A 24,898-nucleotide genomic window follows, 5' to 3' on the forward strand; every position below is an offset into this window, starting at 1 on the left:
TTATGCAATGACTCCTTCTCATCGCCTGACCTAACTGACTTACATTTCTGCCCATATATAAAGAAAAGGAAATAGTTGCCACTATTTATTAGATGGTAGCATAGTGTTCTTAACTCTTGAAGCAACACATTAGAACCCAAGGGCAATTCTAACTGGCACATGCAGCAGTAAAAATGGAAAGGTACACTCACTACAGAACTCAGAACAATTTTCTTTTAGTTTCCAAAAGAAAACCCAGACTACGAGTACGTCATGTTTACATTTCATACTTACTTACATTTTACAGATTTCCTAATTAACTAAAACTCAGAATAGAAAAAAGTTTATCCATGTTAAAAAGCAGTCACTCAAATGTTATCCAGTACCTTACTGAATACCATATTAATCCAATTACCAGTGTTTGAAAGTCATTTAAAAACTTCTTAATTTCTAAACTTTAATTTTCTTTCCCCATTTCAACACTGACAGAATGACATACCAACAGCTGCCACATCAAGATACAGAGACAGATTTGACATGGTTAATGCATTACAAACTAGGACTTAGATCCCTACAATATGCACAGGATTTGCAATTTCAGTAGAAAAAGCTACACTTTGTTCACTCCAACAAGACAGATGGTAAGGGTTCAACATTCATTTGTATGGTAAGGACGCACATCAAGGAGAGTCATTTCCTGCTTAAGTTCTCCACAGCTCGTTTCAAATTTAAACAAAAAACGGGAACACATATTGCAGGTTTAGAATACTGAGACATTGTCAGAGTGGAGTTAAAGCAGATCTTTAGGCCTAACAAAAGTGATTAAAGTAACATACTTCGGAACATGTCTGCATGTTGCTTGAAGAACTGTAAACAGTAAATCCTCAAGTCAATGGTGCTCAACCTTTACGTACCCATGTGCACACAACATTCAGCAATACATGAAGCTACAGGAATTTTCTGCACTAGTATCTCTGGGGACTCAATGCTTCAACTTTCTACTGTTAACATACATCTTCTTTTGAAAAAAAATCACAACTGAGTACATTTCTACAAACAAGATTACAGTACTGGCTTTAAAAACAGTTTCTAAGGCTCAGACTGAGTCCAAAAAGGCCTCTGATTGGGTTCATTCAAGCTCTTTGTTTGAACTGCACTAGTGCAGTATAAGAATGATTGCAGCAAGACGTCCACAGGTCATTTCTATATTTATTTTTTTATACCAAAAAAAGTTGTGCAACAAATAAACATTCTTATATATTTACATTGGTTTTCTTTACCTGTTAGCAAAATTGTATTCTAAACCTCTGATATAGAGTATCTCAACCTATACTGATAAAAGGAACATCTGCCCAATGACTCCACTTTAAATGGATGTTTACTCTGGAGTTTAAAGCACTAGTAATAAATATTAGATGGAACATACTATACAGAACACACACCTAATATTTAGGCCATGCTTAATACAGTTTTACGGTAACAGAATACTTCACTTTTTTTGGACTAGTTTTGTCTAGATCATGTTTAAACAATGTTGGCTGAACCAAAGTCAAGTTTTATCAGATTGTTTATTTAAGTTTAGTTCAAACAAATTAGGAGCCACGCTTGCCTCCTGAAGCACCTAACCAACCGTTTTGACCAATCAAGACCTATTAGAGACTTAGTACAGTAGAAGACAAGTACTACAGCATACAGACATTTCTCTCCTCTAAATGGAGAGATTTGTTCTCACCTCTGATACTTAAAGTAGTAGGAAATGTTTCATTGGCCTTCTTGTAGCAAATATCTTACAGTAAGAAGCCTTTTCAGGAATGTTTGCTTTCTAAGCAAGTCTTGGGATTTGATTCCTTTCCCTCTCCTCTTATCACCCTCCAAAGCCTGAAAGGGTAGAAGTCCAAATTTTGAAGAATTTTTATGTTTTGAAGAAAGCACAAAATTTTATGAGTGCTGAAGTCACAGTTGGGATGGAGACAGTTTTTTGTTTGTTTTTTAAGTCTGGATATTATTTGCTAGCATTTTGCCTTATTCTTGTACCCCAATCTTTCCATGAAAGTTTACCAGAAGTTACCTTTAATTTGAAAATGCTCAAATTAGCAGATTTCAGTACATTTGGCATGACATTTACTCTGGTTGAGGGGCGGGGGGAAGGGAGTAAGTACTAGCCTGATACCTGGCACATTACTAATTATGACCTGAGCTGTTTTACTGGAAGAAAAATGCTGTCTCTCATTGGCAGCAGTAAAGAAGAGAGGTCAAGAATGGGCTGTTTCTACCAAGAATCTAATTGTTTTGCCCTTTATTCACACAAATTGCATTTTCTCTGACACAAAAGAGAAACACAAGAGGAGGAAGGGGTCATTTCTAGCAAGTGTTATTTCCATGTTAGGATGAATTATAAAGTAAACACTAGAAAAGCACACCAGAAAAAGATTTAAAATTAAGGGTCAGATTTGCAAGTGTGCGCACACAGCACCGTGGCAAACTCTTATGGAGGCAAAGCCTGATATACACACAAACGGGGGCTGCAGGCGGGTGCCTTTTGCAAATCTGGCCCTGGATGATTCTGCTGAACAAACTTTGAAGTTACAGACTATGCCCACACAGTTAAGCACAGGGACACAGTGAAGATCGTCAACACCTATATTTTCAGGGGATGGTTTTTGGTTTGAGGGCTTTTATGCATTAGCTCATTAATTAGACCAAATAATACTTATTATACTTGTCTCCACTACTGCTTATTCTCAGATATTAGCATTGTGACTAATCATTTCAAGCAGCACATGTTCACCTTTTCTTTCATTGAAGAGATGCCTTAGTGTAGCAGATCACATGAATGTATCAAAATAAATCCATACAACAGATTCAACAGTGGTATTTCCCCAAACCTTGAGCCAGGGGAGGGTAAAGCTTTGAGGTACCCAGTTTAAAGTTGCTCATGTCAAAGTTCAAGGCATTTGAGAGAGAACTAAACATCAAGACAAGCTTTAGCTCTACTCCAGTCAATACAAAATGTATTTAATGAATACACTGTCTAGAGTTGTTAGACAAAAGAGACAAGTTGTTTAGTGTAACATGTAACAGATGTTACTCATACCATAGAACTCCATCCATAAATCAATCTCCACCTACATCCAGGGTAAGAACCAGAAATTTACCTCAACAGTAAATTTAAATACTGTTGTGAATTCATCCTAAATATCTATCATCGCTATTATACATCATACTTTCATAGTTAAGTTTATTTTCAACACTTTAGTGTTTTTAATTCATTTTACAGTACAACACGTAAGAATAGTGTCCCTTAAGTAGACTCACATTTAGTAGAATCAACTAACCTTGCTTCTAAATCTGAAGATGTATTATTTAAAAGATCTAGTTCAATCTAGCTGACATGAGGGCAGAAAAAGCATGGCACCAGCTATTGGAAACTGTTGAATCAATGTATTTTGGATTCATCGAGTTTCAGAGAATACAGTATTAACTTGTTTGAGGGTAAATGAAGTATCAGATTATCAACCCTACATGTCTGTTTAACAAATTGTCTTAAGGAACCAATAATATTGCTACCACTTCTCATTCTAAGGACTAAAATGGACCATAGAATACTTTTCTACATACTGCAAGTTTATTTGTTAAAGAGCAAGGACACTTCTGCCTGCCAAGTTCAACACACACAATATTTGGTTTAAGAATTTAAGACAGAAGGCACTTTCAACATTCTACTTCAGGATATTGAGTGTAGAAACACTGTTTACGATTTTGTTTACTTTTTAAAAATAGTTATTAGAAAGAGCAATGATAGCACTAGTGTTTCATTTTCAAGAGCACATGTACCTACTTATCCCATTCAAACAGATAAGGCCCCTTGAAAGGCCAATACGTGTCAGTTCTAAAGTTCATTTCTAAATATAACACAAATCAAAGATCCTGAAAAAGATCAGTGAAATTTCTGTTTAGTCAGTGCATTACTCAGCTAGCCCAGTAAGTCTCTGGTACCCACTGTAAATTACAATTCTATTTTGCAGCCTTCAATGTAATGTCAGATTGTTGTTGGTAACACTGTATTGGGCTGTCTGACACCAGTTTAAAATGAAAAACAGATCTGCATGAAAATTAAGCCATTCCAAGAAGTGATACTCAAATATCTTATATAAGAGATTTCTCTAGTTTCAGAATACCCCCGCCTGCGTATTAATTTCCCAATGGTGGCTTTTTGCAGGCCATATTAAACAGTCTTCATTTTGTACGGATATTAAATCCCAATTTCATTACTGGATGTACCTGAAGTTTTAGCTTTAATTCCATTTTCACTAATAGGGAAAAAAGATGGAGCAAAGGTAACCATCACTTGTGTTGCTGCACTCACTACTACTAGTGCTCCTCACAAGACACTATATGGGCTCATTCCTTCCATTATTTCAATCAATCAGCTATAAGCTGAACATTCTTAAAGTTGCTACACTACCAAAATTGACTGTACAGTGAGAGTTTTGCAGGAATGGATCCAATATTTCTAGTTATTTACAGTATCATATTTTAGTCAAATCTACATGTTTAAGTCCATCTGCTAAAAATGTAATACACATACTGTAAACATGGCAACATTAAATATGGTACCTCTATTCTAGGATATTTAAATGTCATGATCACATCTCGTCATATCTGAAGTTGAATTTATACACAGGATATTTTCTAGCGTTACCCACTTTACAAGTTGCGAGGAGTCTAGATTTTGTGTGGCTAAGAAATTTCTTCAAAGTAAAGTTAAAGCTTGTCTTTGATTGTATTAGAGCTTTCTCTTTTGTAGCCATATTTAAATTGAAGATTAGCACAGAAATTATCTAGGGCCCCTTCCAATTTACAGTTATTAAAAATATCAGTTATGATTCTTGGGAAAAGTGTCTGATATGAAAAATAAAAAATTACTGCAAAATAAACTTAAATGGAAGTCAGATCTTCAGACTATCAGTCAAAAGTTCAAACATGTGTTATTCCTGTTTGGGTTGGAGTTGCCGTTTCCAGGCCTCATTCAAGTAAACTAGTCGTTTGTAGTTGATGATAAAGAGAATGAAGTTCAGCAAATATGTGATGACGCATATAATGCAAAATTCCTTCAGCACAAAGTACAGAATGTATGCCAGGTACAATGACCCTACTACTGACACTATGGAGGATGTCATGAGGATTAGAGCTGCTACTGCACTTGCTGTCATACCTGCAACAAAAGACAAAGTTATTATTGCTACTTTAATGCCCTCATTCCATAGCTGAAGCAAAAAAAGAACTAACATTTTAACTATTTCTATTCAGCGAGTTTGTATTCATACAGGTCTGTTTAAAATACCATGAGTCCACGCTGGTTGCAAATCACAATTTGGAGCAGAGTTTCTAGGTTCGGTATTACAGTTCTTTTTTGATCAGCAGTGTGAGTGGTATTTTCATCATCTTTCATGTTCCTGAATTATGGGAAAGTTACAGGTTGATCAGGTTAGATCAGTGGTTCCTAAACTTTAACAGCCCGCGAACCCCTTTCACTAAATTGTGAAATCTCGTGAACCCCCTCCTAAAAATGAATATTTTCAGGGATTTAAGTTTAAATTTCCTCAGTGTGATGGATGACCCAACTGCCCGCCCCGCTCTTCCTGGGGCTCAGGGTGTCTGCCCTGCAACCGGGTCCCACCTGCTGTCTCTAATTCCCATGGTCCTCTGTCTGCCATTAGTGAAATTTTTCTGGCGAAACCCCTGTAACGTTCTGCGAACACCCAGGGGTTCGCAAACCCCAGTTTGGGAACCACTGGGTTAGATCTATGAACATTTTCATTGGTTTTATATCAGATTACAGGGGCCAGGCAGAGATGGGTTTGCATCTGTTACTAGTCACACATCTTATATCACTTGTTTGCCTGCTTGCCACATGCAGTCTTTGTACCAGTGCTCATATTAATGATATAGAAGACTAAAAGCAAACAAAGTAACTCTTTAAGTTATTAGAGGAGTTTTAGAGCTACCACTGTGGCTGGACAGCTAGACTGGTGTAAATTGTGATTTGCACCAGTGCAATTTATCATGGTTTGTTTCATCCAGGCTTAGAAATGTTTATATCAATGTCCTGTTTTATTAACATCTATGTTGTCATATACTTAGACCATAAACAGAATTAAATACTTACCAAGTAACATTTGTAGAATATAAAATACAAGTCCAAAGACACTGTTTGGCTGATTTATTGCACTGTCCTTTCCAAAGATGGAACCCAACAGACCAAATCCTCGACCCCATCTGTAAGATAATAAACACCAATAATCCCAGATTTGAGATCTGCTTCTTTCTAACCCAAATTTCATTTTAGCACCATAGGAGGATGTTCTGGTATAACTAGCGCATTTCCTATAGGTAGCTCAAACTTCGCTTTAAAAAACAAATTGTCACAGTGAGGGTGCACTGGATACAACACTATCCCATGCATCCATGCTAAAATTGGGATTTTGTACATTCAGTACCAATATAGCCACAAAAAGTGCAAGACACATTGTAACAAGTCATTTATTTCTCTAGAAGAAATCAGTTTGAAAATCTTGCCAATGCATATAAGCTATAATGGTAAGTCAGGATTTAGCAGAATCTCTCTCCACAATATTATACAGAATGTGATTCTGATGTAGCATCTAAACTGGGCAGGCTTCAATTTTATAAATGATAAAGTTATAGGAGTAATAGTACAAAATAGCAAATACAGAAAGAAGGAATTTTTAAATCAACAATTGTGTATTTGTGCTAGGAACGGATGGTTCCTTCTAAGGCTGAACACTTCAAGAAATATTAGTGGCCAGAGCAAAATAAGGATAATTTTTTGTAAAGTGACAACTGAAAGAGGAGATAAGAAAAGTGCCATATATACTCGATCAGAAGCCGGTTCGTTTATAAGCCGACCCCCCAAGATAGAGAAGTAAAAATGGAAAATTTTTATGACCCATTCATAAGCCGACCCTATAATTCAGGGGTCAGCAAACTTTGGCTCCTAGGACATGAGGATAAGCCACTGGCGGGCCGAGATGGCTTGTTTACCTCGAGCGTCTGCAGGCACGGAGGTAAACCTAAGTAAACAAAGTGTGCCAGCTGCTTACCCTGACGGGCCGGGACAACAACTGGTGGGGAAATATTTGGGGGGGAGAGAAGCTGGGGGTCAGCCCACATGACCCCACCCCTAGCCCAGGACCCCCACATTCTCCCCATCCCATCTCTTCCCACCTTATCTGGGGAGGGCCAGGGGAGGATGTCTCTGGCCTGGCTGGAGCTGCTCCAGCGGGCTGGGCAGCGCGGGCGCAGCCTGCTCTGGCGGGCCAGACCAGGTGGCGCAGCCGCAGCATGTTCCAGCGGGCTGGGCCGGGCGGCATGGCCACAGCGTGCTCCGGCGAGCAGGGCCGAGCGGCACGGCTGCAGCCTGCCAGCCCCAGAGCTACAGCTGCTTCGGAGGCAGGGGGAGAGCAGCATGGCCAGAAACGGAGAGACTCTGGCCCCACCTCTTCCCTTCTGGCTGTGCTGCCTCTCCTGGCTCCCCTTGTTGCGGGGAGGGGCTGTGTCCCACCTCTCCCTCTCTATACCCGTTCATAAGCCAACCCCCCCCGCTGTGCTTCCTTTTTTACTAAAAAAAAATTCAGCTTATGAACAAGTATATATGGTAACTTGAATACTGAAGCAATGTTAAATTACAGAACATTAGAGTGCTATTACTATTCATAAGTTAGATGTCACCTGCATTTTCTCCAACTATCAAGCCAAAGTTTCCCACACTTTAACAGCCCCAACGAGGACGATTTAGTGCTTTTCATCACCAAAACACTTGCAAATCAGGTAAGCTTCTATGAGCATTTTCAAAACATCCTCAGATCAGATATAGTTAAAGCAAATCAGCCACTTTGGAAAAGTGGGCTTATTGGTTTAACTACTATGCCCACCAACTGCCTCATCCATCTCCCCCAAAAACTGTACAGAGAATTACACACCAGTTCCTAACGCCAGTTCCTAGATAGAGTATGACTAGATAGTCAACTGTAGTAAAACCACACTAATTTGTTCCCCAATATGAGTGTGTTCCTCGGAAATGCTACATGAATCCATGTTCTCCTAAACCTCACAATGAATGCATGAGAAATGAAATTCAAGTATAAATATTAAAACCCATAGTGCTTAAACAATTTGTTCTTCCAGTGTTAAAAATAGCAAAATGCCCGGTTTCCTCAGTAAGCCAAGTGTGAGCAAAAGAGTTGGATTTTTTTAAATTAAATCTCACACTAGGCAAAAATGGAAGTTTATGACCCTATTCACTGGTGAAAAGCTTCCTATTGCTAGTGGACTTTCAATCCTAGGTATTATGCTCTTACCTACTTTGACCTCAATCCTGCAAACACTTATGCACAGGTTTAACTTTATTAATTTGCGTAAGGCCAGGTCTATACTACAGAGTTAGGTCAACGTAAGCTAATTTACGTAGACCTGTGTAAGCGTCTACACTAAAATGTAGCTCCCACAGATGTAAATCAGCCACTACATCAACTAAGCTCCACCTCCACGAGAGAAGTGGCACTTAGGTTGATGTTTTTAGGATAGACACTACATTACTTACATCGCCTGTTGGCTGTCAGCCCCAGGGTGAGGAGGCCTCCAGCTGTCAGGCCTTGGGTGGGGGTTAAGTCGGTGGAAGCACTCTTGGGGCTGGTCTACACTGGCTGAAGTCGAAGTATCTTAGTTCGACTTACCTGGCCGTCCTCACAGCGGCAAGTTGACTGCCGCGGCTCCCCCATCGACTCCGCTTACTAGTCCTGCCAAGGTGGAGTACGGGCATCGATTTGGGGATCGATTTATCACATCTAGACGAGATGTGATAAATTGATCCCCGATAGATCAATTACTACCTGCCGATCCGGCAGGTAGCGTAGACGTGGCCTTGGTGAAGATGCACAGAAGGAGCATAGTGTGGACATGAAACACCCCTTTAAATTACTGCGGTGGCTGTACGTCAAGTTAAGTTGACTTAGGATATGTTTACACTACAAAATTAAGTGTGACAGTTCAAAGACTGGAAATCCTGCAGCCGATTCCCATTGTTACCACACTCGCCTCATCATTGCATACAGTTTCACGTCATCAATCTGTGTAAGGAGTGAAAAGATGTGAAATTCTCAAGTACTTGTTCCTTTCAGTCTCTGTCTAAAATGGCAAAGTGCATTACTAACAGTCAATTTATTATTGCTGATATTTAATCTGTTAGTGATTTGGCAGCATTTAATTTCTTTATAAAACTCCTGGGTGGAGCTCTAGTGCTTCTGATGCACTACTTCTCACAAGTGCCACCTCTAGAGTTCATGGTAATGTCCCTCCTCAACACTAAACTTTTCTTTCTCAGGTGATCATAATTTAAACTGAAGTAAATATTTGTGATAAATAGCGTGCGAATTACAAAGCTACCAGTCTCAGAACCAGATTTGGGTTTCTTAGCCCTGATCTTACAGGACTTGTGAACACAGTACACTTTGAATTCTGAAGAAGTGAGGTTCTTACCCACGAAAGCTTATGCTCCCAATACTTCTGTTAGTCTTAAAGGTGCCACAGGACCCTCTGTTGCTTTTTGTATTCTGTGTTGTAATTGAAATCGGTATATTTGAAAACATCCAAAAATATTTAAATATTTAAATAGAATACCTTTATTTTAATCGCGCAATTAATCGCAACTAATTTTTTTAAATTGCTTGACAGCCCTATAAATAACTAAATTAACTGACTCTTAGCTGACAGTCACACAGTTTCATGCCATCTAGTCTCTTGGTAACAAAGACTTCAGCCTGCATTAAAACAGTGCTTCACCTCATTGAGTGCTCTTTGTAGATTCAAGCGGATAGTACTCTTTGAGTGAATGCTTGCTAACAGAGCTAGAACAATTTTTATTGCAACCTGAAGGGACAGAAGGCTCAATTTGCGTAAAAAGTATCTGTGATTTAGAAAATTCACAATTGTTTTTAAATGTGAAACAATGGCGGCATTGGTATATTTGTACTTCAGTCTGGAAAAATCAAGATTTCAAGTCTAATCTTTCAGTGGTAGTAATCTGAAATGCTACTTGCAAAAGAGTAGGTATAAAGTGCAGGCTTCAGAATTTAAACCATATGATTAGGGAGTCGAATGAGACTTTCATGGGGCACAGATTATCCCACAGCTGCCTGCATTCTTACACCTTCCTTTGAAGCATCTGGTCTGGCCAATATCAGAGACAGGTTACTAGACTAGATGGACCACAAGTTTGTTAGAGTATGGCAATTCCTATGTTAACAGATTAACATGTGGTTAATTTGAAAAATCACATGTTCTTTTACTTTTGTATTTTGTTATTCTGGTGCAGATTATTTTCTGGCTAGCTTCTTTTTTATGTAAGAAAAATAGGTTCTTTAATAAATAGGCTCCAAACGGCATAGTAATCCATGGATTTGATATTGGGTCAGTTTTTCCAGCCATAGTAAGAGTGGGCATGTGGGCAGATTTCCATCTCACAGCTATTATTATTATTAAAACTTTTGATAATAGGACTTCTAACAGTTCCAGGATTTGTGGAGCTGTTCTTCTGCATTGTCCCAAGAAGGCCACTATACCAAATGCAGCGTTGCTGTTTGTTTAGGTTTATGCCAAGCTTTTCCCCAGAACCTTTTCCCAGATTAGACCATATCCACCACCTGTGTAATCCTCCATAGATTTGAATCATAGTGAAATATTGCATGCTCTAAGATCTTTTGGAGTTTATTTACGTGGGCGGAGCAAATTTTGGCTTTGCTAATGAAGCTTTTACAAATCGGAGATCTTAATAGTCTTGGGGATGATGCATCCGAGTCCTTCCCTATGCAATTTAATTTTATTTTCAGTATCTTTGGAAATTCCAACATGGTTTACATGAAAGTTCAATTTCTGTAGTAATCTTTCTAGTTTCCATTCCGTAGCCAGTGAAGGTTTTTGGAAGAGAATGCTTCTTTGTAGTTGCAGCAAACTATTTGTTATCAACTTGTCTGAGAGATTCAACAGAGTTGGCTTTGACAGACTACAGAAACTGGGTGCCCTACTCAATGGTAATAACTGTTCTACTAATTACCAGTACCCATGCAATCAGTGCCACACATTTTATTGGCTCTATTGCTTTGGATTAAGGAATTTTTTTGAAGTATAATTCCAGTCTTACTTTATTGAACAGTGCTAGTTTGGCTGTTGGCTTTACTGCTCAGAAGTTCTTCAGGGCCAACGATTTTCAGCTTATAAAATGCTACTGTTTAATACACTGCTATTAACTCCCTATTTAGGTTATGGCAAAGTTCACAATAAAAAAAGGAAATTCAATTAAACACAATAGTTAATAAAGGACTGGCTGATGCAATAAACAAAAAAACGTACCACTCAAGATCACCAATTCCTTCCCTTTATTGATTTGTCACTGCTGGATCAGACAAGTGTTCAGTTGTGAAAGTAATGCAAATGAAAGTACTGCATGATTTGGTGTTACACAAAAACTATATTTGCCATGTGGTACTTATGCCACAAGCAAGTTTCACTCAGTTAGAGGAGAGGCAATTTGCATGAATTTTAAGACAGTTTTTAAAAGAAGCTTCCTTTAGGAAAGATTTTGCTGCATGTTTCAAAGATAACTTCAAAATACCATTTTAAAAATTTCCTCATTCAAGTTATCACAGCTTGTCAGCTCTACTTAAGTTGTTTGCAACTAATACCCCTAATGTTTTAAACAACCTTATGACTTCAAAGGGTTCTTAAACATTTATGTAAAAAAAGATCTCACAGTAAAGAACCTGACAATAAATTTAGAATAGTTTATCTAGCTTTACCAGAATGACTAAAACTGTGAATACTGCACACAATTCTATTCACACTATGTCCCTTCTGAAAGAGTGGAATGTTGACAAACCCTTTAGATGTTGCCTATTTTGACTTGAGGCATTTAAAAAGGCTCAGAAGCAACCAATTCTTAATGTTTTAATAAATATATGCAATTACCTCTATTTGACACTTGTTACACCATGGCACTGATGTGTCATTCTGTCCATCCATGATAAATGATCAATGAAAACTTTAGAAACTGTTCATCATTAGCTCTGATCAGCTATGAATTTCACTAATGTTCAAGAACAATAGACCCAAAATAGTGCACTTGAAGAACTGGCTGCTCCATTATAACTTAGCAAAGGCAGCTAAAAAGACTCCAAGTAGCATCTTTGCTATTATGCATCTCAAGATACTTTACAAGTGACTAAACAAACAGCGTACATGTTCAATACTGGTTTAGGAGCTGGCAAGAGCTATCAGTGTCTCAAAATGAAAATGAAGGTAATTCCAAGCTTGCTGAGCACAATAAAAACAAACCAAAAAAAATTAAAACCCTGAAAATTGATAGCCAGGAATCAAATGGCTCTCCAGAAGACTATACACCCAGATTCAATTTGAAATGCAAGTTCTAATAAGGTCAATAAAGCTGGCCTGAACTTATGGGCTGCGCCTTTGATCTTTACATCAGCTTTTGATTAAAGGACCTAGAAAGTGTGTTTAATGTGTAGCAAGGGTAAGAACCTTGGTTGCAGCTTTTGCACAACTCCGATGGAGATTTTGGATTAAGCCTAGTTCATAGCTATAAGGTCACTTGGGTCACTCTGCCAGTCTTAACTGAAGCTCTTCAAAAACCCACAAGGAATAGATTCAAAGTTCCAATTTGTAACCTTGACAACGGTGTTCAAAAATACATTTAATACGTTTACCTTCATGATTGATTTTAAATATTTGTATACTTAAGAACGACTTTTTATTCTATATACACCTTTTACACTTCACAAGAAATAAAAAATTAATCGTGATTAATCCCATGATATAAAAAATTAATCGATTAATCATGATGTTAAATAATAGAATACCATTTATTTAAATATTTTTGGATGTTTTCTACATTTTCAAATATATTGATTTCAATTATACCAGAATACAAAGTGTACAGTGCTCACTTCATATTTATTTTTGATTACACATATCTGCACTGAAAAAAAAAAAACAAATAGTATTTTTCAAGTCACCGAATACAAGTACTGTAATGCAATCTCTTTATCATGAAACTTGAACTTACAAATATAGATTTATGTACAAAACAATTGCATTCAAAAATAAAAATGTGAAATTGTAGAGCCTGTAAGTCCACTCAGTCCTACTTCTTGTTCAGCCAATTGCTCGGTTTGTTTACATTTGCAGGAAATAATGCTGCCTGCTTCTTGTTCACAATGTCACCTGAAAATGAGAACAGGCGTTCTTATGTAACTGTTGTAGCTGGTGTCACAAAATATTTATGTCCAGATACACTAAAGAGTCATATGTCCCTTCATGCTTCAACCACCATTCCAGAGGTCATGCGTCCATGATAATGACAGGTTCTGCTCGATACCAATCCAAAGCAGTGCAGACCAACATGTTTATTTTCATCATCTGAGTCAGATGCCAACAGCAGAAGGTTGATTTTCTTATTTGGTGGCTCAGGTTCTGTAGTTTCTGCATCGGAGTGTTGCTCTTTTAAGACTTCTGAAAGCATGCTCCACACCCCGTCCGTCTCAAATTTTGGACGGCACTTCATATTCTTAAACCTTGGGTCGAGTGCTGTATCTATCTTTACAAATCTCACATTGGTACCTTCTTTGCATTTTGTCAAATCTGCAGCGAAAGTGTTCTTAAAATGAACGACATGTCCTGAGTCATCATCCGAGACTGCTATAACATGAAATATATGGCAGAATACGGGTAAAATAGAGCCGAAGACATAGAATTCTCCCTCAAAGAGTTCAGTCAAAAATTTTATTAACACATTGTTTTTTTAACAAGTGTCATCAGCATGGAAACATGTCCGCTGGAATGGTGGCTGAAGCATAAAGGGGAATCCGAATGTTTAGCATATCTGGCACGTAAATACCTTACAATACCTACAAAAATGTCATGCGAATGCCTGTTCTCACTTTCTGGTGGCACTGTGAACAAGAAGTGGGCAGCATTATCTCCAGCAAATGTAAACAAACTTGTTTGTCTGAGCAACTGGTTGAACGAGAAGTAAGAATGAGTGGAGTTGTAGGCTATAAAGTTTTGCTTTTTTTTTTTTTTTTTTTTTGGAGTGCAGTTATGTAACAAAAAAAATCCACATTTGTAAGTTATGCTTTCATGATAAAGAGATTGAACTACAGTACTTGTATGAGGTGAATTGAAAAAATACTGTTTCTTTTGTTTATCATTTTTACAATGCAAATATTTGTAATCAAAAATAATATAAAGTGAGCAATGTACACTATTGATTTCAATTACAACACAGAATACTTATTTGAAAATGTAGAAAAACATCTAAAAATATTTAATAAATTTCCATTGGTATTCTATTGTTTAACAGTGCAATTAAAAATGTGATTAATAGCTATTAATTTTTTTAATTGCAATTAATTTTTTAGTTAATCGTGTGAGTTAACTGCAGTTAATCGACAGTTCTAATAATAAATAATTATAACAACAGCAGCAGCAGCTATGCTACAATCTCACATATTTCAGCTTTTAGATCTATAGCAGATTCACACGCAGATGCTAATTTTATAGCAGACACTGCTGGTTATTCAACATAAGACTCAACAGCAATTTTCTTCATTCTAGGTAAGCTTTGCTTTGCTAAGCTACTAAGGGTACGTCTATACTTACTTCCTGGTCCGGATGTAAGCGATCGATCTTCTGGGATCGATTTATCGTGTCTTGTCTAGACGCGATAAATCGATCCCGGAAGTGTTTGCTGTCGACGCCGGTACTCCAGCTCAGCGAGAGGAGTGTGCGGCATCGACGGGGGAGCCTGCCTGCCGCGTCTGGACCCGCGGTAAGTTCGGACTAAGGTACTTCGAATTCAGCTACGTCATTCACGTAGCTGAATTTGCTTACCTTAGTCCGAAGTGGGGGGTTAGTGGGGACCAAGCCTTAGAGTATGTCTACACTTAAACCACTGCAGCCGTGCCTGCTGTAGTGCTTCAGTGCACACACTCACTACAGCAACAAGAGAGGTTCTCCTGTTGCTGTAGTTAATCCCCCTCCCCCAAGAGGCAGTAGCTAGGTTGACGGAAGAATAGACTATTTGATATAGCACAGTATGTGGTATAGCAGATGGCAAGTTTTTGCACTGAAAATAAGATTTGGAAAGTAACTATAATCGTGGCTTTCAAAACAACTTATTTCATACAACAAAACTGATTAATCCCTATATAATTGCAAAAGTTTTCAAGTATCCTAGTATTTTTGCTCTGGGACTGCCCAAACCCAAGACCTGGTCTATTCTACAGAGTTAGGTCAACGGAAGGCAGCTTACCTCAACCTAATTACGTCAGTGTACATACTATACGCCTTGCTCCTGCTGACGTAAGTGCCCTTCTACACTGACATAACTCCATCTTCACATGAGGAATAGGGCTTATGTCAGTGTAGTTAGGGCAACACTGTGTCCATGTAGATACTGCCAGTTATTTACATCCACTATTGGCTGTTCTTGTTAATTTCACAGCTCTATGCTGGAGCTGTGATACTGACAAGAAAGTCACTCACAGGGTTGTTACCTTCAGATGAGGGGCTCCCCGCTCTGAGCCCAGCTGCACCGAGGCTCCCTGGGCTCTCAGACCCCCAAACTGCCCCTCTTAAGCCGGTGGGAGTGCTCCTGGTGAGGACGTGCACCACCGACAGAAGAAGGGCAGTGTAGACATGACCACTGCAGTAATTACTGCGGTAGCTGCAAGTCGACCTAACATAGATTGACTTAAGTTTGTCGTGTAGATATGTCCCAACAATCTGAAAGCTCTGTTCAATGTGAACTACAGAAGCCAAGTTAAACCCCTCGGAAGATATTTTAGGGTCAACACCAAGGGACCTGTGTTTTCATACAACGTAGCTACCTTGGTAGCTTTAATACTATAGGAATGACTGCAGCTGAATGTCCACACACTCCTGACCTTCAAGAAAGATCTACTACTGAAACTTTATTTTTTGCTGCACTGAGTCAGCAACATCCAACAAAAATACTCGCTTGCACTCAATGTGGTTGAAGTCACAAAAGACAAACCAAAAAGGAATCTGTATTGGTGCCTCACTACTGAAGAATGAATAATATTAAACAAAACCACCAGTAAAATTTAAAATTAACACTATTTGATAAGCCAGTTCCAAAGAAAGCCAAATACCCTGTCTACCCATTCTATCCCAGATTGCCATTATGGTTGCTAACTCTTACACCTCAGTCACCAATAGTTCCAGTAGTCAGGGTTAAAAATATTAGAATATTCTCTTGAAGCTACAGCAATATAAAAGTGCTGATGTCAGTGGACTTACCATTAAAGAGAAAGATAACTGCTATAAAATGTTCTTAACTTGGAATCAAACAAACTTGACAGACATCAAATTTACAGGAACTGCCCCACAACAGAACTGAATAGGAACCTGTAATATAAACATCAGGTTAGGTGTGAGGTCAAAGAAGCTTTGATCTATGTCCCATTGGTTTAGATACGGTTTAGGGGTGGTTCTTGTGAACTTGACCTTGATTATATCTAAGGCCTGGTCTACTCTTAAAAGTTGTACCGGTATAACAATTTTGATTAGAGGTGTGATTTAAAAAAAAAAAAAAAAAAAAAAAAAAACACACCACCAAAGTAGTTATACTGGTAAAAGTTCTAGTTTGGACGCGATCACACTGGGCTGTATATCTTTTTCCTCTTCCTGTACAGGAACAAACAATACTGGTATAAGCATTTTAATTAATACCAGTATCAATGTCCAAAATAGGGGGTTTGTACCACTTTAACTATGCCAGATATTAATAGAAGTACAACTTTTATATTTGGACAAGCCCTAATCACTATTTGTTAATTGTATTTGATAAACTGGTGAACAGATGCCATTGTACAAAGAAAAATATTAGTGGTTACACAGCAATGCTCAGCAACTCCACATCAGACAACTGGAGAACTGCACAGACTCATCCATGAAAACAGCAAAGTTTTCTAGACCATGTTTATAAATTAATGACTTTTTAAATTCAACTATCCAAATATATTTCTTGCATAAGATATACATACAGCCACCAAATGTTTTTCAGCATAGTCACCTTAGAAAGGTTGATACCTGACGTCCTTCCACATTTTGAAATACCTTGAAGATAGAGTTCCTGAAGTAGATTGTTCAAAGAGTCGCACCCAAGTCAATGTCCACTCTTAAAAGCTATTGGACTTATCTTTCTTCTAGGACTTACTTGATAAACTTAATGTGCCCAACTAGATCAATATTGACTATTTCCAAACCATCCACATTCAGCCACTTGGTGAAGGCTGCAGATATTGTTCAAGATGTAAAATTAAACCTGCCCCAATGGTCACTCACACTAGCCACCAGAAATCTGTCTCAGAGTTGCCACCAACATATTAACGCACATTGTGTTAGGAGGCTATGCATTAATAGTCATACACTGACATGCTCCACTCAATAAGACATTTAAAGATCAACCTGGAAGATAGCCAGGAAGCGGAAACATATCTGAAGACCTGAAATAGTCCATTGCAGTATGCAAAGGACAAAGTAGGGGGAAAAAAAAAAAACCACAACAACAAGCCTTTAGATGAGAGGATTTAAAATTTAAATTTAAACTGTTTAACAGTAAAGTAGCATGAACATCTTTGCATGTTTCATTCCTGGTTTTTTTGAAGCTACTCTGGGATAGCCTGCTGTAAATAACAGCTCGACTATCAGTTCCTTTTGTGATTGCTATTAACAGATTTCATTGTAATTAAAATTGTACTAGCTACTTACAATTATTCTTAAACATAAAAGAATTAAGTTATTAAAAACATTACTGTAATTGCCAAGTGAAGATTTTGAATGTTTCCTTGATTCCTAACATTTTTCTCAGCTGTAGTAACATGAGTTTACAATGTTCTTGTTAACTTTTGCTTTTTACCCATTGGTAGTTTGTGAACTCACTCCTGGACTCAGTTATACTTGGACATCTCCCAAGGCTTCCCACGTTACTGAAGTGTCAACACAAATAGTTGGAGAGCATTCCATCTCCAAAAGGAAGATAAAATGGTAGAAAGAAAAGTTACTCCACAGCATGCAAGAGATATTAAGAGGCTAACAGATTTCTTGTATTCTGTAATCATATTAAAGTATAATTTGCCATGGGATACTGAATTTTAAGAAGTTACTTGCAACTCACAAAGTAAATTTCAGTTAAATATAAGCATTCTATTTCCTTATTTGAGTATAAAGTGTGTTAATTATAAAATTAGGCCCTTTTTATAGTTTGCCATATATAGCAAAATAAAATTTATATTCATGTGTATAATAATATATTCTTAAGAAAGTGGTTTTGCAATGTTGAGCAAACTGTCATTTTAGAGTGTCCTGATACCAGCTTGAAATAAACTCAACAGAAACTTTTATATGTGAAATGTAAGCCAAGGAGCTAGATTTCTCTGATTCATTCTTCATGATGAATTAGTCTCCAGATACATGGTTTTCCAGGCCACTCCCCATCAATAGTAGCCTACATGAATTATTTCCATTTTCAATGCTGAGTCAATACCTGATTCAGCTTATGAGTGACTTGTGAACTGCTAACAGTTTATTAATGAAAAAATATCTTCCCTGAAGACCAGAAAATTAATCCCCAAACTGACCAGATCAAAGGAGAATAAATAAATTCACAGACAAGGTGTAAATTACACATTTACTTTTAATCTAAACACATCAACTGAATATTTTTAAGAAAAGGTATTGTCCCAGGAGATTCATCTACAAACCAACAGATCCCATTCAAATTCCAGTCACAATAATCTAGCACAAAGAAGAAAACTGTTGCACAACACTAACAAATTAAAGACTGGTCTTTCAGCTGAAGACAGACAACTAACTACTCTATTTGCTGTTGATTTGTGAATTTAAACAGCAGATCAGAATAAGAAGTTAACACTAAAATCACTAGCATACTTGAAATTGCTGGAATACCATAATTTGAGCCTTCACTGTCTCTACCAACTTTGACTGGAATTTAAGTTCCAATGAAACAGTACTATTGCTGGAGGTATCAGTAACTATTTAACTGAAATACAGTGAAAGGCAAGAAACAGTATAAAAAGAAACAAATTTCCATTTGGCCATGGTTTAAGAGTGACTATTCTTTCAACAAAAATGCACAGCTCCCATGGCACAGATAATCCTCTCACTTATGTTCTGGAAAGATTATTTGCTGAAAGCGCATTCTTCTCCTAATATGGTTTGACTCAAGAGAACTTGCATGCTCAATATCACCTGTTCCACAGACACCCTTTGCATCACCACTCCACCTGTCCTGAGTTACTTCTTTGGTCCCTGCACAATTAACTCGATCATAACAAACTTTTCTACTTCCTTGATATCACTGCATGCTCTGAATCTCTCGGAATGTCTATAAAGTTGTATGGAAAACACATAAAAGCCCACAAATACCACATCACAGGAACCCAACACTCAGGCTGTAGTAGTATTAGTAAGTGCTCTAATTACCCAAATACCACTTAGCAATTAAAAATTCCGTAAAAAAGTTAGAGCACTTCTGCATATTGAAGTGCTTTGTAAAAATTCATCACAAGACTGTACTTCATTATTTACTTACTTGAAACTTGAGGCCTTATACATATGCACCATTTGGAATACAGAAATTAAAGAAAGTCATGTAAAAACCTATGGGCTATTCCTGAAAATGTTACTTTGGACTACTGTACTCCCACTGACTTCTGGTCCAAAGGTTGGAAAAATTGATTATTGTGACTATTGCCCCACTCAGTCAAAACACACAGAACCAGACTTCTGATTTTTTGTTACAGCTTCAGTAACAATTATATTGTTAATTATGCTTGAATAGTTTAACATAAGTGGCCTAATGACAGTTTAATGTAATTGCTCAAGTTGTTTGACCATCTTAAACTAAAGAGAGAGAAGACTAAGATTTTAAGTTATTTCTCAAAGAGACATGACCAATTCTCAAGCCCTTTCTTGGTTGAAAGATTAATCTGATGACTAGCAGGAAAGCAAAAATGAAGTCCCCACCCAGAGCCAACAAACTGCCTTTCAGAGATTTGTACATACACTTCTCAACACAGTACGTTGCAATATTGGTTTCAATCATGGTAAAACTAGTTTTAAGAGTAAGTACTAACTGTATAGTTAGACTAAATTAGAGAGCAAATCCCATGTGCTCTTTAATTTATTATAGGATTATTTTTCCTATGATTAAATCTTGATATGACAATACGATAATTGCCTAAAATAAGTATTTTGACTGCTAAATATTTGAGTTAAATAGGAAAAAAAAGACATTTCTGCAATTCTCTCTGAATTTAAGCCTTAGGTGTTTGAACTAATAATCATGGATATGTTATCCCAAAAGCATCAATAAAAAAACAAAACTTTTCAAAAATATAAGGAAGTTGTTTGGAGAGTATACATTTGTTCAAGGACCAAATCCCTCCAGCTCTACAACTTGTTAAAAAATATATAGAGATTTCTAATCAACAAGTAAATGCTGTCTTTGGATAATCCTCTTGTTTCTTAGGCCAAAAAGTCATTCCTATTAATTTGCTTTAAAAAAAGATTTAGAAAACTACATGCACTTTGCCACATTTGTAAGTGTGTTATAGTTTGAACAGTGAATGCCAAAGTTACAGCACTATTAGTGTAAAAAAAAAAAAATAAGGGATACATAAATTCTCAGCACCATTTATGATTAAATAACCTAGCTGCTTGCCAATGGAAGTCAGACTAGTACCATATAAAATGTATAGTCTATTAATCTCCCAAAATACCTGTAAAAGTGGAAGGCTGCTAGAAAGCAGCTATCAATTTACTTGTACTACTGATATTTGAATAGACAAGCTCATCCTACAATATTAAGAAAAATGAAAATTTGGAATGGGGTCTTCAGTCCTGAAGCAAATAAGTCTTACCCTTAGCATTAAACACTAAGCATTTTGCACTATGGGGTAAAACAACACTTACTGAAAAAGCACTTCAGCTGTTTATGTTAAAATTAAACAACTTAAACATCCAATATCTTAAATATTTTCCTCAAACACTGATTATTTACACCATTTAATTTTGATGAACCACGGTTTACCAAAAAATGCCTGGCACCCTAATCACCATGGATTACAAAACACTAATTGCATGTACTTAATCCTCAAACCCTTCTTGCGCCCCACAAAAGACACAGAAGAGCAATTCCTACCTCATCCCCTCAGTGAATGACAACAGCAGCTTTCTAGCAGCCCGGGATCCACCCCTCATTTATCACAAGCCCATGACTCGATTATCATTTCCCCAAGGCTGTATCCACCAGAAGCAATTGAAATGAAGATCACAATCTGGCAGAGTGAAATAATCACGTCTCCTAAGGGCAAAATCCTCCACCCTCGAGGAGACACTGACGACACCCCTTCACTATTCGTCCCGAGCCATGAAATCTCCGAGTCCTGCAGGCCTCCGTGAGAGGCTGAGGGAGGCAGTGATGGAGCCTCCTTCTCCCCCCCGCCTTTGCCCTTGGGGAAAAGGAAACGCACCCCGGTACCCGCCCCACTGGGGAGCGGAGCTTGTTGGGGGGAGAAGGGGGGTCCTTCCCAATCCCATTACCCCTCAGCTGGAGAAGCGCCAGTCTCAGCGTCAGACCGAGACTCTCCACCTGCCTCCTCCACCCACCGCCCAGAAGCCAACGCCCCCACCCCTCACTACCTGTCACCCCCGAGCCCACCTCTCCCTCCTGTCCCACCCACTCCTGACCCCCGCCGCCGGCCTTTCCCACCTCCCCGGGCGGCCCCCTCCTCTCGGCTCCCCCCCCCAGCCCCGGCCCCCGTCTCTGGCGCCTGCCCCAGCCCCCGGCGCCTGCCCCCTCACCGGGAGGCGATGGCGGCGGAGCAGCGGACCCGCTCGCTGATGTCACACAGGGCCCGGTAGTGGAGGTCCAGGCCCTTCTCCCGCTCCAGGTGGCAGGCGTAGAGCGAGAGCAGGATGCCGGCCGCGCACACCACGTAGCGGGCCACCCGCTCCCAGCGCGGCACCGACACTCGCAGCAGGACGGGCGCCGCCATCTTCCCCCCTCCCACCGCCTCAGCCCCCGACGCGGACCCGGCAAGGGGACAGCAGCGCACGCGCGCCGGGAGCCCATTGGCTCAGCAGCTCGGCCAACCTGGACGTGGCGTTCCGCGACGCCGGCACGCCACCGAGCAGCGCCGCCGGAGGTGCGTCAGGGCGTGCCCAGGCGCCACGTCCAGGAAGGGGGGTAGCGCGCGCGCGCACGCTTGCCAGGCGCGCTCAGGTCGGAAAGTGGTCACAGGGTGGCGTGGGGGCGAGAGCCGCGAACCGCCAGGTGGAGGGGTTGCGGGTTCGAATCCCTCCGCCGTGTGTTGCGACCAGACTCTGCTTGATCCCCGGGCGACAGCCACTCTTGCCTGTTTATATCAATGGGGGAGAAGGGATCCCCCTTGATATCAGAGAGGGATGGGATCCATGCTGTGCTACCAGTCTGAACTGGCAGACCCTAATCCCAGACTGTCCTCCCTATGTTGGCTCCCCAACAGCTTTTAGGTGTACCCATGGTAGGCTGGGCATACCCTGCCGAGAACAACCCGTTAACGTCACACTCAATTTTGTGAAGGAAGGAATCTACCCCAACAGATCTACCCCCCTACTCAATTACCAGTTTTGTTTTATAATAAATGCTGTTGGCAGAGCCAGACAAAGTGCATGAGGACATGGTCAAAGCCAAAGGGCACATGAATAATGTTGCATGGATACGAGGGGGAAAAGAAAACATCAATATGGGGGTAGAGCCTTAAGGTGCTTCTAGATTGGCTCTAGATAACTAATATTTTTCTGCCAGAAGCCATGTTGTTTCCATGAACATCCCAAACAGCACTAAAATGTCAATAAACTACTCCAAACTCACTTTAAGAAATGAGTTAATAGACGCTTCATCCTGCTCCCTTTGAAGTAAATGGGGTTTGTGGCATTGACCTTGGTAGGACAAACCATCAATGGGTTTTAGCACATACATCTCTTTTTGAAATCCCCTTTATGCTTTAGTCCATTTGGAGAAGAAACAAGAAAGGTATAAGGTATACCATTGTACTTAAGAACAAGTACTTCCATTAAGCCTTAGTGTAATAGAGACATTTATACGGAACACATCACAGGACACCGTCAATACCGCATTGAGTAGCCAAGACCGCCGACCAGTGAAATAACCCACTTCCTTCCCTGAAGGACCAAGAGACACGCCCCACCCATGTACTTATCCGCTACACCGATACTGAGATACTGACTTAGACTCCTTATTCATTCCATGGGTGGCGTACCCGAGCCCACTTATCCACTGACACTTTAAAAACCCTTGCACCCCGATCTGGGTCTATGCAGGTTATGTGATATGTATGTGTATTCTCATCCTTGCAAACGATACCTGTAACGCCCATAACCCAAGCCTGACCCCAGATGTACAGTACTTTGCCTCTTAACTCATGTATATTTCATTTTAAACATTAACATTAATAAAAAATTTAAATATGAGAGGTTATGGAATAAGGAAAAGGGGGGAAAGGGTATGTATAGGACAATAATCTTAAATTGTGTCTAAAAATCATCAGTGATTTGTAGATTCTTTTCCTGGTAATCTGCAGAACTAAACATTTTGAGAACCAAGCAGTAGCGTGATTAAGGAGGAGAGGAGATGGATTCATGAGAATATGTTTTCTTATGAATTAACGTCCTAGAACAAGATAGTCTAGAAAATAAGTTTTTTCTGGCAGGAGCAGTTTCAATACATCTCTGGTTCTAGTTTGAGAAGCCAGCTAGAGTCTCTGAACAATAAATACAAAAGCGGTATAACAGCAGAGTCTAGAATGAGCCTTGCACTACCATAAGCACCATCCACACCCACTATCTTCCTCCATATTTAAAGTACAGTCACAGCCCACCTATCCCCCTACTCTCTTGAGCTTTCTGGGCTTGCTGCTAGCTGGACATGCTAACAGACAGTAAGTCAGTACAATATGAGCCTCTGTAGAATTTCCCAGAGAACAAGAAACAACAGAGCAACACAATGGCAGCATTCATCACTCAAATGATGCCATTAGTGCCTCTTTTGTTCTATGGAACAAAATCAATACACAGAAACACGTTGTGAAATTACTGCAGCAAAGAGAAGAGATGTATTGCTCAGGATTCATCAAAATGTATTAACAATAAAAAAGGCTGTCCTTGCTCTCTAACAAGGGTTTAAGTTCAAATAAATGTCTATTGCTGTCTAGGCTCTAATTTCTACTGGTGTGGTGAAAAAAAGTCTGGTTGCACAGAAGAGATAATAAAGGTGAGGTGTGGGGGAACAGAAACAACCCTATCTCTTGCCTGGCAACAGTCACATTTTTGAAGTTAAGCCCCCAAATAACACAAAGTCTCCAGTCAAGAATATTTTTATATATAATGTAAGAACCCAGGCAGTGCCTAAGAGGTGCTTAGAACCTTTAATTCTCATTAAAGTCACTGAGAGTTGAGGACACAACTCTTCACAATAGGCACTCAATAGGTACAGGATTGGGTCCTGAATTTTTACTTCAGGTGGAACACAATTTATTTTTGCTCTGTCAACTTTTGAATGATGCTTTTCGTGTCAATGGCTGATTTATAGAGGATGTGCTACTGGGAATCACTATGGGCCCAATTTAGGAGAGAGAATTCAAAACTAGTTCCAAAATCTGAAATGACTACTATCTGGAATCCAAATTCTGTATGAGAACCTATAGAAACACATGGAATA

At 39.1% G+C, this 24,898-nt stretch overlaps 1 protein-coding gene across 1 annotated transcript; it reads right to left on the reverse strand.

The window, feature by feature from the left end:
* Nucleotides 1-410: 410 nt before the first annotated feature.
* Nucleotides 411-22,217, reverse strand: VKORC1L1 (vitamin K epoxide reductase complex subunit 1 like 1). The gene is made up of 3 exons (XM_034752456.1): nt 21,982-22,217; nt 6,149-6,258; nt 411-5,194 (listed from the first exon to the last, which is right to left on the reverse strand). Exons 1-3 carry the CDS (start codon nt 22,173-22,175, stop codon nt 4,968-4,970), a joined length of 531 nt encoding a protein of 176 aa, XP_034608347.1. The 5' UTR covers nt 22,176-22,217; the 3' UTR covers nt 411-4,967.
* Between the last annotated feature and the right edge of the window lie 2,681 nt (nt 22,218-24,898).

This window comes from Trachemys scripta, chromosome 18 (genome assembly GCF_013100865.1).
Source record: "Trachemys scripta elegans isolate TJP31775 chromosome 18, CAS_Tse_1.0, whole genome shotgun sequence".
NCBI classification, from domain to species: Eukaryota; Metazoa; Chordata; order Testudines; family Emydidae; genus Trachemys; species Trachemys scripta.

Coding starts and splice junctions, on each gene's coding strand:
- VKORC1L1 (XM_034752456.1), bottom strand. CDS start 22,175: ATGGCGGCGCCCGTCCTGCTGCGAGTGTCGGTGCCGCGCTGGGAGCGG. Junction 6,259..21,981: donor TCCGCCGCCATCGCCTCCCG/GTGAGGGGGCAG, acceptor ATTATCTTACAG/ATGGGGTCGAGGATTTGGTC. Junction 5,195..6,148: donor TATTCTACAAATGTTACTTG/GTAAGTATTTAA, acceptor CTTTTGTTGCAG/GTATGACAGCAAGTGCAGTA.